Source organism: Corapipo altera, unplaced genomic scaffold, assembly GCF_003945725.1.
Source record: "Corapipo altera isolate COAL_440 unplaced genomic scaffold, ASM394572v1 23b, whole genome shotgun sequence".
NCBI lineage: Eukaryota > Metazoa > Chordata > Aves > Passeriformes > Pipridae > Corapipo > Corapipo altera.
This window is the reverse complement of record NW_020884885.1, coordinates 5,060,854-5,076,337: the sequence shown is the minus strand read 5'-3', so window position 1 is coordinate 5,076,337 and position 15,484 is coordinate 5,060,854. Positions and strand designations below refer to the sequence as shown.

Here is a 15,484-nt window from a genome sequence, read left to right as displayed (position 1 = left end):
TTATTATGTTTCTTTTAGTGATTGGATTGAAAGATGCAGTGCAGATGATTTATCTGCTTATGTAGGATAGAGGAGTCCATTTAGAAGGAGAGTAGATGAAAATTAGAGAAAAGGGATAAAAAGGTGTATATTTTGTCAGAAGGAAAGAAATTCAGACTGTTTGTGCTTCTAGCATAATTGGGAAGATGAAAAACATGTAATACAAATCAGTTGGGTTAAGCAGAGTGAAAAATATATCAACAGTGCAGTTATTTGCATTGGAACGCTGTAATAAAGTTGAGAAGATTGCCAAAACAAAATTTGCTCAGCAGTTTTAAAATTCTTACTGCAATGGCTAAGAAGCAGGAATGATACTGACATATTGGATGTGGTTTACGCAGTCCTCTTACAGTTTATTAAAATATAGGTACAAGTAGATCAAAATATATACAGCTCTATACCCCTCAAAGGTTATACAGCTTTATACCCCAATCTTTACCATGTCTTGGTGTATTTGTTTATCTGCTCTTATGTCTTTCTGGTAGATGCATGAGTAATGAAAACACAGCTGTGTAATATCTGGAAATGAGGTCCTCCTTTGTAGTAGGGGTTTGGGTGTTTGACAGTGATGTTGACCATTGACTTTTAACTGATTCAATGATTATTAAGGTGAGCGATGCAAGATGCAATGATTTGTGACCTCAAGCTGCCTTGATGGTCAAAGGGACAGTTTTACTTAAGATTGATTTCACAGTAGTACCAGTTTGACTTACATTAGCTGTCTGCCAATAGAACAATATATTTCTGACAATTTTAAAGAAATTCAGAACACTAGGTAATCTTGCAACTATAAGTAAATTTGTCTCTCTTAACATCTGGTGCGTAGGGGAACTTCTGTAATTGAATAGCTTGCTTACACCAGACCACAGAGGTTCATATGGTTTGAGTGGGCACTTAGCACAGATGTTCTAGTCAAGCAAGGCTCCTGTAGAGAGTAATTCAGAGCACGTATATTAGACTTATGCTTGGAATCCCCTTCTGTCGAGGCTTTGTCTTTTCTCTGTCTGTGTTTGGAGTCTAGGAAGATTGCCTTCTGAGATCCTGTGAGTTTGTTTCATCTAAGCCAGCTTTCATTGTAATGATCCGTAGCAGTGGAGGAGGGAAAATGGGAAAAAATTCACCTTTTGAACATGTGAGGTTGTGGCTTCTGTTTCATGCATGCAAGACAAAATTTCATCTCTATAGAAATGTTTATTACTTGCTTCCAGGGCAACCGTTCTGTAGTTTTATCTGATAATTTATGGCAGAGTTGTAACTTGGCCAGCATTTAATCCATAAATTTTTTTTTAACTTCAGTCTGTATTCCTTCAGAATTCATTTGATCCTCTGTTTTGCCTACTTAGAACTAACCTCTGGTTTTGGTACAGTAAAGGATGTCCACACTAACAAAATTTTAAAGCTGCAAGTGTCAGTGTTTTCACTGTGGTGATTGCTCCTTCTGAAAGGCATCTCTCTCTGTAGTGCCTTGTGATGATGAGACAGAACTGAAGAATCCAGCATGAGGGCTGAAGGATATGATAGCATTTTAGAAATCTTAATCAAACTGCTTTTTGTATTGCTTTGAATCAGGTGTTTTTTATCTTTCTAGTAAAGCATAATAATTTGGAATGGGGTGGAACAGGAGGAAGAGCTGACTCAGTGTCTGATACCATTGTGTTGGTCGTACATCAGTCGATCTGTTTCTGTGGTGTCTGTTTTTGGTACAAATCCTTGTTTAAACAGCAAAAGCACCTGAGTTGGCCCTGGCTCTAGAAAAAAACCCCCATTCTTCTTGATGCCACTGATATACAACAGTTACTCATGAAACTGATAATCATACATATCCTTTGGGATCTGTTTCCACTAGGATATGTGTACTTCTACAGGCTTGATGGCTTTCAGTAAGACTGACATTGGATTCTGTGAAAATAGCCTATCAGCTTTTAATGCACATACAGAATGATACTTAAACTGTGGAAGGTAAACTGGCTTCAGCTGACCTCAAGAAGATGGTTTCCATCACTTCCAACTCTGCTAGAAAAGCTGCTACATCAATGCACAAACAAGCGTAAGAGGGGTTTAGGTGCATCATCTGTTCTTTCTTCCCTGCCCTAAGAAATCATTTTTATATGGTACCACCAGTGACTGAGTTAACACCCCATGACTCTTTGTGCAGATTGAGACTGGAATGAGAAACTCAAGTTGTATCAGGAAAGTCTCTAATGATACTTCTGTTTCGACATCTGGTGTTACCTACTAACCAAAGAGCATTAAACCTGATGAAAGATCTGGTTGATGGCCAATATTCACTGATCTGCAGACTGTACTGAAGATGCTCTTTGTAAACTTTATCAGTCTGCTTTGGCTCTGGCCTCTTAACTATTGCTTCAATATTCAAAACAAGTAAATGGAACCATATGTTACGTCACTGGACTTCTTGTGGAAATTATACTCTTCCACATTACTGTGATTCAGAAGGGATAAATGACAGGACTTGTTGACTAAGGATGATTTTCTGGTAACATGGATCTTGACTGCTGAGTTCACTCATGGCAACAAGGACAAATTAAAGAACACAATTAAGAAAGGCTGTTTAATATCTGGGATGGTCTTACAGGCCTGGGTGCTGCAGTTACTACTGTGAGCATGATGGTAATTGTTCATAAAGTATCAAAGTTACAATCACAGAGTATCCTAAATCTTCAGAGAATAGACTACAAACTGCTACCTATAGCTCTGAACTACTCAGAGATGACTGAAGATGCTGTGAAATTAGTGATGAGAGCAAGCCATGCAATGCTGCCTTTCCTCTCTGTTACTGCAACTTGTTTTGTCCAGAGCAGAAGCCAAAGTATCACACAGATGGAAACCTGGGCTAAAAGTACTGAAAATAATGGTAACAAGTTTTCTCATCTCTAGCAATACTTTATTTACTTGCTCTAATCTCAGACAGTATGACTAAGGACTGCACCAGACTGAGTCTTGTCAAATCTTTGAATTCTGCCTTGTACTGTTTTCCTGGTTAGTCTGTCTCATCAGTATGTGTTGGCTTATTGCCTTTGGTTGCCTTAACCGCTTTGTTTGTATGGTGCCTACTTCTTTCTCTGTACTTCAGGAAATTTTTTCATAAGAGTCTGGTGAGAAAATATACTCTTATAGGGCATCAAAGATGTTCTCGAAGAATAGAGGACATTTTCATTTCAAAGAACCTCAACAGACATTTGCATTTCAAAGAAGAAAGACTAGTCTTCATCATAACCTAGATAAGAGGAGGCCCAGTGTTTAATTTCTACTTGTGTATCTTTCAATTCAGACCTTTCTTGTCTCAATTGACTATTGCCTTTTAGGAGTATGCCTGGCTCTCAAGAAATAAAATAGTGGGTTTGAACCATTACCAGTAATGATTCTTGAGAGTCCTTGTGGTAATAAAAGTCTTAGTATATTCTTAATGGTTGAAATTACACACCTAAATCATATGTACCTGCATCTGGATGACCAGCTCATCCAGGGAAAGTCTTGTTAGGAGTGCTAAGGCAAATTTGTTCTTAGTTCTTCCATGTTGGGACACGTGGAGATGTGGAAGAGCTGTCTTGCTGGACAGAATTCCTGTGAGCAGTAGTTAATTTCTCATTGTCAAATGCTTATTTTCCAGAGGACAAGTTTCGAGTCCTTCAGGAATATATGAAAACATATGTGAGCGCTTCTGGATTATTACTCCTGTAAGGTCACATGTTCATGGTACATTTCACCTAAAGTTGCTGGCAATTTTTAATGCTAGTTTAAGCCACCATGCTTTGCTTTGCACTTGCAGTTTGCAAAAAGCATGGTATTGGTGATTTGCTATATTAAGTTGTTTTGCTTTAGTAGTTGGGTGCTCAAAGCTATCGAATGTGCTTTGTAATACCTGATTTACTTCACCAGTCCCCTTTGCACATTGCTGGTTGACTCCTCACCATGCTACTTAAGATCAGCTTTTAGTCCACGCTACAGAGGAAAAAGAGGAGCAGCAGTACATAGCAGAGTTTCCTCTACAACTTGGCTGGCTCTGTGCATGCACTCAGGAAGAGATTTCTTGCATGGGCCCTGCTGGAACAGGGAAAAACCAATCCACCCCGAACAAGCTGACACACATTCTGCATGTTCCTGCTGATTAGGATCTCATTCTTCTCCAGTTCCTTGAAAACTAGGCCCAGTGTTTTTGCTGCCAAACAATTTCTTTCTTTAAGACTGGCAATGTGAAAGATTTTCTGTTAAATTTTCTACCTATTTTAAACTTATGTATCACATGCAGATCTTTAAAATCAGCAACCAAGAATGAGGAGATTTACTGCCTTGGTAGATTAGCTGAGTTTCAGAGTAAGTGCTCTGTATTTGTGTCTGAACTTTTTAGGCCAGATGTTAATCATCTGGCCACTGTAACTCAGTCCTGAGTGATCAAATCTATACAAAGATGGAAAGGCATGTTTGTAAATGTAGGAAGTATGTTACTTGTTTGTGTTTCATGTTTCTTGTTTGTTTTGTGATAGACTAACATGAGTGCAGAAGAAGTAGTGCTTGAGGACTTGCACTCAAGAGTATTAAACAAGATGCACTAACTAGTCTTAGATAAAACACAGAAGTAAATGAGACCGTGTTGATTAGCATAAGTAAAGTGTATTTGCTGTGTCCTAGCAACCTGCCTTGTGTTCTCCATAAAAGAGATTTTTAAGGAGGAAATTGATAGAAATTAATATTTCACCTATTTACAAATTCTCCACTGAAATTCAAGCAAATGCAAGGGGAAGAATCAATGTTTTTGGTTTGAAAATCTGACAGGTACAAGTGAGCTCATTGATACTGAATAATATGATAATGATAAGGAGAACCGAAGCAAATGCTGGAAAGAGATACCATTCTTAAAATTAATTTTTAAAATTTTGGATTATGATATTATTATTCCAAGCAGTTATTGCAAAGAAATAGGAGAGGAGACAAGGATGTAACTAAACAATCAAGGACTTGCAATAAATCCAGCTTTCATTGTCCTTCTCTGTGGTCTTTCATTATGGTAACTTTCTTAATATCCTGCATCTGACAATAGAACAAGTTCTGGATACAAAAGATCTATATAAGTACTTATTATTTTGTTAGAACTTAGTGCAAATCAAGGTAATTAAATCTAAATAACCTCCTACTTGGAAGGTATGTACAAACCAACTGTGGTACATGGTGCTCTGTCCTGCTACTGAGCTCATTCAGGCAGAATATGATGTACCTTGTGAAAAATAAATTTGGTTGTTCCTCATTGTGCTTATGGAGGGAAGCAAAAAACAACAACAACAACAAAAACAAAACAAAAAACAGAAACAAACAAACAGAACCAAACAACAAAACCCAAACCCATGCTTTCTTATTTCAGAGTTTTACTTTGCCTTTACTACATCACTGTATATCTCTGTATTACTGCATTTAAATTTAAAATTAGATTTTGTTATTCTGACAGCTCTTTAGGCAAAATGGTTATGTGCTAGAAGAAGAAATAATATGTGTATTCTAGTAAGTTTTTCACTTCGGGAGCTTTTCACTTTGTAATCAATGAATGACTTGTAGGCAGTTTCTCTTAGTAGTTCTTCATCTGCTAGAAAGAAGGAAAAATGTTAGCCTTACTAGAAGAAGAGGCTCAAAGGAAGCCGCCTTCTGTTCCTTGGTTTCTTGTGGTGGTTCTATTCTACATTGAAGTGTTGCTCTAAAAATGTGTATGCTTTTGCCCAAATGAAGAGAATAATAACTCTAGGCCTCAGTCTCGTCTTTCTTCTGCAATTAGGAAAACAGAGCATTCAGTCATGTTAGAAAGGAATTTTGCAAAAGAAGCAAGACTCAAGAGCTTAACCATAGGTCTAATTTATTCACAGCTTGAATAATCACAACAATCTTTGAAGTAGTATTTTGTCAATTCTGAAGCCATGTAGAAAGAGTAACTGATTTTTTAAAATTTTCAAATAACAGATAATTTGTTTAACTTCAATAAAAGTAGGTACAGTATTTTAACGTTTAGATGTGTGCTGCTTATTATGCAGAAGGGTCCAAATAACACTTCAGGCTTTTATTTCATGGGAATTCCCACTGATTGTTGTGGGGAAGTATGAGATTGAATGCAATATTCCTCTTCCTTCCCTTTCCTACATCCCCTTCCTCACCCCCCCAAAAAAAACTGTGTTAACTTGAAACTGATACTTGAGTCTTTTCATAGACTGATAAAAGTAGTCCTGAAGATGATTTTTATATGTTGAGTAATTTTTGCAGCAGTTTTGCTTTTTGTAGGTTTTATTATGATCCATGATTATTTGGTTGTGGGTTGTTGCAAGGTTTCTTTTTGTTTATTTTTTGGGGTTGTTTTTTAATTCATGCATGCATAGAAAAGGAAAAAAACACCCTCATGTGTTCTAAGAACCTGAGTGTGTAATGACATTAAAACAGAGTAGCAGCATGATGACGGTATATTACTGGCTTGATGATCTTTGCTGTGAGGTCTTTGGACTAATAGTAATACAAATGTTTTTACTTTGTGGTCTTTGACAAAGTAGCTGAAAATTCTTTCACAGGCTTATGGTGGCATTAGTTATGGAAGTTTAGTGCCCTCTTGTAATCTGTTGCTTGTGTTACATTGCTGGCACAACCTGTGTGGTCACTTTACAGTAAGATAAATAGGATAATGAGAGCTGCTAAAGCAGAGTGGATACTTTTGACCTCTAGTTTACACTCATTTCCCAGTGGTGTGACAGTACAACTTGCTGGCTAAAAAAACATTCTGGAGTTCTGCCTCAAGGTGTTTTTGAAGTTCTTGGGTTTAGACTCCTTTGTCACTGAAACTAGATAGAAACTTTGGCAACTTAACCAAAAAGTAGCTTAATAATGATGGGAGAGGGAATCTGTGGTGGTGTATATGAAATCTGGAATTGGCCATGTTATTACCAATTATAAATATATTTTTTTCAATTGTGACTTTAAAAAAAAATTATGCATAGAGCTTCCACTCCTAATACATTTAAATGAAGGGCATATCCAGCCTGTGTGTGTATCTGGATTTAAAAAAAAAGTCCTCTAAGCAGTTCAAGAAAAAGATGCTATTACTGGCTTGCTGAGAGAGGATTAATTAGGAAATGTCTTCCCTTATCTGGATTTCTAGAAGTTACAGTGGTTCACTTCCTCTTAGCAGAGAATTATTATACAGAACACTAGGCACTTTATTAAATAATTATGTTATTATGTATTTGTTCTCTGGGTCTTGGTACTTTTGTTAAATTTGAAGTTATTTGCCAGACAGCTATTCAGTTGTCAGATGAAGGGATCAGCTTGAAATAACTTGTAATGGAGTATGATATGTTTGAATAACAAAAAGCTAGGGAGAATCTTGAAATTTGGGAGATCTCCAGGAGAATCTTTTTTGCATAAATACTAGCTTTACTCTGCATACCTTTTATTCCCCCCCTTCCCTTTTCTCCAGTACTGATACTCGAAAAGGTGGAAAATGGAGATCTGAGCAACAAGATGTTGAAGATCACGGATTTCGGCTTGGCCAGGGAATGGCATAAAACTACCAAAATGAGCGCAGCTGGAACATATGCCTGGATGGCTCCTGAGGTCATCCGCTCCTCCATGTTCTCCAAAGGCAGCGATGTTTGGAGGTATTGATTCGGCATTAAGCGATTGGATACTAAAGAGTAACTAGACCTGCCAGGAAACCTCTTTTATGTTTAAGAATGAGTAATGGTGAACCAAATATTAAAATTCAGGTCTTAAGAAAACTTTATCCATCAACTTTCCATCTGTTAGACTTATCTCAGACTTACTGTTACTATAGAAAATGGTGGATCAGCTACTGCATGCCTCTTGTTGTTCTATAAATTTGCATTCAGATAATTTTGGGACTCATAATCAAATCCCTTCTGCTTTATCTAAACTAAACTTTTTGTGCTTATTTGGCTGTTGTCTAACATAATCAAAGGCCATAATACCATTTGAGAAGTACTTTACTCTTTTACCAATAGTAAGATAATTTTATGTTTTGTTAGTAATCTGTCACTGATGTACTGTACTTAATTGAATTCCCCATGCAGTTTCAATCCAAATGTGATGTTTTTCGCTTTCATTATTCTTATTAATGATTTCCACCCTTCTAGTCTTTCACAGGGTAATAAATCTCTTCTCTAGGTCTGCCTGAGTACATAATCCATAAGTAGTAACTTACACGTATATATTGTCTTTTCCGTTCATGCACTGGGATTTTTGTGAATGAATTAATTTAGTGGAAAGGAGTGTGACAGTCAACCCATAGACTTCCAGAAGCTGAGTTTGAATACCGCCATTAAGTGAATTAGTAAATAAAGAATTCAGTAAATATCTCTAGGACAATGACTTTTCTGGGTGCTGGATGACTTAGAATTGGTATTGAACATCTGAAACGGATGAGTTAGCAAGAATTTTGTTTTTCTTGTGGAGAAAGATGTGTTGAAATGTCAGGGTGACTTCAGAGCAGTACGGTTCTGTTGCTGGCCAGTAATGCTCTCGCACAAGTGAGTGCCTAATGTGAAATCAGTCAGGATAAAGAATATCCCATCTGGCAGAATTGCCTGGCTGTTATGGCAGAGATTTGGTGTGGGGATTTTCATTTTCCTTATCCAGATTTGCTGAATAGATGTTGCTTTGTGATAAGTCTGTGAATTTAGATTTTGCACGCTAATAGTGTGGGTAAAATTCTGACTCTGTAATGAAATGTGGTAACCTCTGTAGTTTATCTAAGACAAATTGAGCAAGAACCAGACTTTTATTCTGAGTGAAGTCTGAGAGAAGTGAAAATCTCAGGGCTGTGCACCTTTCTGTGTACATGATGACAGTTCTGCTTTGTACACAGCTTGTCGAGCTCCAACCTCAACTTGCTCTTCCCTGAAACTATGCCAGGAATGGCCTTTAAGGGTAACCTGAGGGAAAGGGAGAAGGCAAAGGGGAAACTGTTTTGCTGTAATTGTAATTGTAATCCAGGCATGCTGTGAACAGATCAGTAGATGTTCTGTACCAGTATGAGTTTATTTTAAAAAAGGTAAGACTTAATTTCTTGGTTGATGGTTTTTGTGAAGGTAGCACAAGTGCCTCTTTATCTGTGCAAAAGTACCAGTTTGGTCATTGACTTACGAACTGTGAATCACTTCAGGACTTAAGGATTGTACATAACTTAAATGATGTGGTAATTTTTAAGAATACTTTATTTTTACTTTTAAGATTCCTTCATTGCTTTCTCTTGTTATAGTTACCAGTCTTGCCTTGAAAACAGGTTGAGTTCCTCACAGTATTCTCCCCTCAACAGAGTGTCATCACCATTAAGAGAACTTATATACTATCTCTGAAGAAGGCTTTTCTCCTGGGTGGCTAAAACCTCTATTCGTAGTTAAATAAACCGAAAAGAACATGATGTTTGAGGTGTGTATGCAGAGGACAAATACTTTCCAGAGCAGTCACTACTAGTGTGTCAATGATGATAAGCACTAGATTTTACAAAAGCAGTCACGGACTTGTATGATAAATTCTGTCCCCACCCAAGGATGGAACCAGAAATTCTTAACAGGATGAACTCTCTTATCCTATTAGACTTGCCCTTCCTCTTGTCCAGTTCAACCTCTTGGTTAATCATTGGAGTCATTGGGAGTTTTTTTACCTGGCAGCCTTACTGTTGATCTGTGCAGCATCAGCAGAATTGGCTGTCTCTGTCTCTCTAACATTCACAAACCCTTTTATTTCAACACCTTTTCTTTAAAGCTTGTTAGAATAATACTGCTGGCTGAATTGTTGCCCAGCCATTGAAAAAGGATCTTGTTCTGCTTGGGTTGTCACTGCAAAAAGAGGTAAAGAAGATGCCGAAGAAGATGCTTGCTAGGACTGCAATTTCCTGAGTCAGTTTTATCATAACTAACTGCTTCATCCTTTCAAAACATGTATCAAGCTCCATTTAAAAAATCCAAACTGTTTTTTATGTCCCGCTGTAAAGTAGGATTGGCAAAAAACTTCAAAGAGTGAGGAATGGCCCCACACACTGGTATCTGTCACCAGGGTCTGGGCCACTGTAAAGCCTGTTAATATTACCAGTACCTAGTAAAACTTGCTAGTGAAAACTTGTTACTGTGAATTTTGCTCTTCTGTACCGGCAAGCTTTAGATATATAGTAGAAACCTTGTGCTTATATTGCAGACAGGACAAAGAAGCCACAGTTTTATTTAAATAAGTCCGTTCCTGTAGATCTATTTATGTATTTAGATTTGCTTTGGATTTGCAGGGGTGAAGTTGAAGCCTGGATATTGCATCTTATCCAGTACTATACAGCAAGCTAATTTTAGTAGGCATATAAATCAAATTTCCCTGTAATTTGACTGTTTAAATGTGCAGCAAACAAGAAATACACTTAATTTTTTACTTGTGCTGCTTAAAAGACAGCCATTGTCAGTATGATTGGTATGTGGAATATAAAGGTACCATACAACCTTCATCTGAGTTCCCTGTGTTCCTCAAGTTAGATGCTTTTAACATGTATCTACTCTGACACCAGTGAAATAATTGGGAATTTAATTGTCATTTGGAAATGGAATACCAGCACTAGCTAAAACCATCAGATTAGCAGATCAGGAAGTTTGAGGTATTTAGTGCTGCGTGTAGAAACTTCGGTCATTAGAATGTTTTGTTTTAATCAAGTGTTGGTCAAGTACTTCCATCTACAACTGACTGATGGTAGGCTTTTGTAATTCCCTGTGTGTAATGAAGCACTGGCAAGACTTCAGTACCTGGCAAGTAAGTGCTGACTAGCAGTGTTAGTAGAAGCTCACCCGGGAGAAGCATAATGACTGATGTGAAATGGGTAGAAAATGTCAGCTCTGGAACTGCAAGTTCGATAACATGCAAAATGTTAGCTGCTACTAGCCATTAAAATGTAATGAGGTTTGTGGAGTTGTCTCTTAACAAAAGTAATGTTCTAGTTTCTGTTGGAACTGGGGTCTCCTTGTTGGGCTGATAATTCCTTGTGTTGAAACCTAGTTGTGTTGAAAGTATTGAACCTAGGGAGATGGAGAAGAGAAGTCAATGGTACAAATGCCATGGAACAATATCAGTGAGAAGAAATTACTGATTTTTTTATAAGTTCACAGACTAACAAGGGAGGTGGCAAAATCACATGTGAAATCCTGCAGACCTCCAGCCTCCTTCACCCTGAAAATCCAGTGTGTAGGATTGAACCTGATGTTAAATGGCTTAAGGGATTACTGGATCACTGAAAGATGGTTAATTATTCACACAAGTGTCAGTTGACTTGGATGCATGGTCTGTATCACATGGTTCATTTTGTAATTAAAGTCCAAAAATTACTGCTGGGTGCTGGAAAAATAAATGAGCTTGATCAGTTTTTCATTCTCCCTGCTGAGAATGAGTAGATGCCCTTGTTTCTTTATTCCTATGCCTTTTTTTTTTGCATAAGTTTTCTGACTCTGGCTTCTTCCTTTGTACTTCCCAATTTTCTGCTTGAGTAATGGAAAACACTCTGTTCAGCACCTCTCTTGCTGTTTAATCACTTGGGATTACTGTTGAAGTGCCACAAAGCAGTATTCCCCTAGTTCTATAGAAGCAGTATTCTCAGCAATATACTTGTAAGTACGTGAGGAAGAGGTGGCATCCAGTTTTATCAGAAGCAAAGTGACCTTTCCTGCAATATGCACATACAGTGTCACATTAGAAGAAACATCAGTCTGTCTATTCCTTTGTCCTTTAAAATTGACTGTGGAAGAAGTGCTTTGAGCACATCAGTAGTGCTTTATCCAATACTAGTGGTAAAGTAATAATACAGCTGTTTGTTAGTTTTTAATACATTTTGCTACCAAGAGTCATATCCAAACTGAAGAGTAACATGAATGATCAATTAGATTTAGACAGTCCAAATATGCATTCAGTCCAGTATTCATTTTCTTAGAGTGTTTATTAATCCTAGAAGGACAAAAAAGAAAATGGGAACTCTTTAACTCTAGTTAGTTTTTTATAAATAAGGCTCTTGAGGCAGTAAGAAGTAATAAATTACAATATCAAGAATATGAATTGCATAGGAAAAAAAACGCAAAATATTGTGTAGGTGAAAAAACATACTTTGCTGAATAAAGTGAACTAGCTGTATTAGCAGCAAAGGTAGAATCATTAGTGACTAAAGTCCTATATCTAAATAGGAAGAGTACTGTTAAGGATGTTCAACTACAGTGGCAGCAGTCACAGTGAATGTTAAGGACTTGGTAGGGTGGAGGGGTTAGATTGCAACCCATTATCACGGGTTGTGATAATGTACTCCCAAGTGGATAGGGCAACTGTTGCTTTGAAACAAGAAAAACTTAATCTTTTAGCTTCAGAAGTGACAGTTTCATGGAGCAGCTATTTAAGGAGCTTGTAGGAGGAACAGCAGTTTTTCATTTGGTCTTCAAGTGTGCTTATGAAGCCTTCAAGATTGTACAGTATGACACGGTCCAAATTATGTATACTTAGATTCAGTATCTTTCCAAGAGCAATGAGGAAAAATTAGTCCATTAAAACAGTGTTTAATCTCAAGGAGGTTAATGACGACATTGGGAATTTTGTGTGAAAACAATGAAAGGAGAACATAGAACATGGATACCTTTTAAGGACACTTTTATTAAATCTCTTGAGTGAATGTATAGGAAAGGCTTTAAAAAAATGAAGAAGGCAGTGTAGAAGAGACTTCTGAAAGACATCCTTCTAAAAGTTGAATCTGTATCCAGTGAGGAAAATTAGGCATGGGCTTAAACTCTGGCAAGTTGAACATAAAATACTTAAGAAGATAAAAGGTTTTTGGGGAGAGTCTTAAAGCATAGAACCAAATCAGTTGCTTTCAAATGCACTACAGGTGAGAACCCTGCAGGAGAGCATACAGCCCAGAGGTGACCAAGATCTAAGAAGGCAAAGAAGATGAGGCTCTAACAGAAAAAAACCTTAGTGACTTGTGTCTGCCAGAATGGAGCAAAGAGAGACTTTTTAAGCTGAAAATTTCTCTATTAGGGAGCCAAGCTAGAGGACGTATCTTACTGAAGTACAGTCCACAGAAGTGTTAAAACTGACTGATAAAATGAGCAGTAACAAATTGCTGAGATTTACAGTAACACCAAAGATTTCTACAAGAACATGAGAGTCAGCTGAGTTAATAGCTGTCCTGTGTAGTCTGTTGCTTAAAGCTGCTATAGTACCAGAAAAATGGAAGGCAGCAAACATGGTGACAAGTCCTAAAAGAGCTTCCTGAGGACTGGCAAGTATGATTTTCAGTTCTTCTAAACAGTAGAAACAGCACTAAAGAGCAGGGAGCTAGTGGACATATGAGCATATCTGGGGGGAGAGTCAGCTTTTATAGAAGAAAATATAATACCTTGTGAAAATGCTTGAAGGAGCTACTGACCATGTGGTAAGCGGTAAGATTGCTTATATTATATTTGGATTTATAAAGACTTTAAACAAAATCTTTCATCAAAAGCTTTTAAAGAAAGTAAATTAATGTGAGAAAAGAGGGCAAGTCTGTTTCCCATCACTAGTCAATTCTTAATTACTAAAGGAATAAATCAGTTATGTTGGTGGAGAATTCTGTGTTCAACGCAATCATAAGTGATTTGAAAAAAAAAAACAACAATAAATGGTGAGGTAGCATGGTTGATGATACTGAGTTATTCAGGATTAAGAAAAACTAATCTACTGCAGAGAGCTGAGGAAAAGTTTTACTATAATGAATGATAAAATGGATGGTAATATATACAAAGTAGTACCCATGGGAGAATTTCATATGTACAATGATAGGCTCTAAATTTTACTATGATGAGTCAGTAAAAAGATATTGGAGCTACTGTGGGTAATCTAGCTCATTTTGTAAAGAGTCAGAAAGGCAAGTAGCAAATTGAAATTTAATAGGAAATTAAAGCAGTACCATTTGTGCCTCTCCCTGTATCTTTAAAACTTTGTGATGTTCCTCATTCCAACAGAAGACGTCAAGGGCAATGAACGATATGAAATGGCTTCTGTTTGGGATAGTAACTAGATTAGGATTTAGCTAGATTAGGATTTGGGGGTCTAGAAAGAAGGTGATTTAGGCAGGATGCATGGGAGCCTGTGAAATCACGGATGGCATGGAAGGAGCTAATAGGGGAACATATGTTCACTCTTTCTTGTTTTGAAAGAACTACAGTGAAGCAGATGAAATTACCAAGTGACAAGCTCAAAACAAATACACAGAAGTATTTTTTGGCAATGCATCATTAAAGTTGTGGAATTCACTACCACAGAACATAGTGGATGGTAAATGGGTTCAGAAGAGAGTAGGACAGATAGACCAATGAAAGAAAAACCTGTGAGGTCACCAAGTATGAAGAAGCAGTTTCTGGTTCGGGTTTCCTAGAAGTAGAGAAAATATTCTGAGGATGTGTCATTCATTGTATACTTGGGGGGAGAACAGTCTTGAAACTATTTCCATAACTTCATAGTTAATATTTCAGGGAACATCTTAAGAACAACTTAATTCTGAAGAAGTATTTTTGACTTATTTTTAAAAATAACATCCCGCCAAACAACCCTCCTTCACATTTTTCAGTGTTTTGAGAGGTACTGCTTTGAAACTTGCTAAATTAGTTAGAAGATTTATGGTTTTCAATTGTTCCAAATTTCCAGAGAGAAAATTATTTTTGTCTAAAAGGTGAAAATGGCATCTTATTTCAGACTTATTAAAAAAAGGCAGTTCAAATAAGGCACATCACCAGATTCGCAATCGTGATAAGCTTGTCCAGAAAACTGCAATTTCTTTAGTATACTCTTATAGGTTCAGGTACCTTCTTGTTGCTTAACAAAGAATGTGTATAAGTCAAACACCTGCTCTCTTTTCTGTTTCTTCCTGGTAGTTATGGTGTGCTGCTTTGGGAACTGCTAACAGGAGAAGTTCCATTCCGAGGAATTGATGGTCTTGCGGTAGCATACGGTGTTGCCATGAATAAACTTGCCCTTCCAATCCCTTCCACATGTCCAGAGCCTTTTGCCAAACTCATGGAAGGTAAGCTAGGTGTGATGTGAGTGTGGTTTGTGCTGTTTCTAGAGTGCTGTTGAGCACTGCCTCTTTGTGTTGGTTTTGACACCCAAGAGCACAGATTTCTCAAATGGTTTTATTCAATGGTGCAGGTTATTACAGGAGCCAGGCTTGGCTGTTAATGTGCTGTGACAGTTCCTCTATTACTAGAGTAGTTAAAGAAATTTCTGTGCCTTTTTTTATCAACTGACTTTATAGGAAAATGGGGACTATTGCTGTCATCATCTAGTTTGTTTTCTACTAGTGAAGGCTCACCAACACCAAATCTTCACATGCTTTGGTCTAGTTTGAAGTCTTAAACTTGTTTTAAAATTCATAGCTTGAACATCATGCTAGGCAGTG

At 37.3% G+C, this 15,484-nt stretch overlaps 1 protein-coding gene across 4 annotated transcripts in view; it reads left to right on the top strand.

Annotated features, from left to right (window-relative positions):
• MAP3K9 (mitogen-activated protein kinase kinase kinase 9) overlaps positions 1-15,484 on the top strand; it is a 132,017-nt gene that overhangs the window by 19,493 nt on the left and 97,040 nt on the right. For all 4 annotated transcript variants that reach the window (XR_003527526.1, XM_027642429.1, XM_027642430.1 and 1 more), the window contains 2 exons: positions 7,502-7,682; positions 14,961-15,109. Coding sequence is in view for 3 of the 4 variants with exons in the window: in XM_027642429.1 (XP_027498230.1) it covers positions 7,502-7,682; positions 14,961-15,109 (330 nt within the window). In the remaining variant the exon portion in view is untranslated. The remainder of the gene's footprint in view (positions 1-7,501; positions 7,683-14,960; positions 15,110-15,484) is intronic.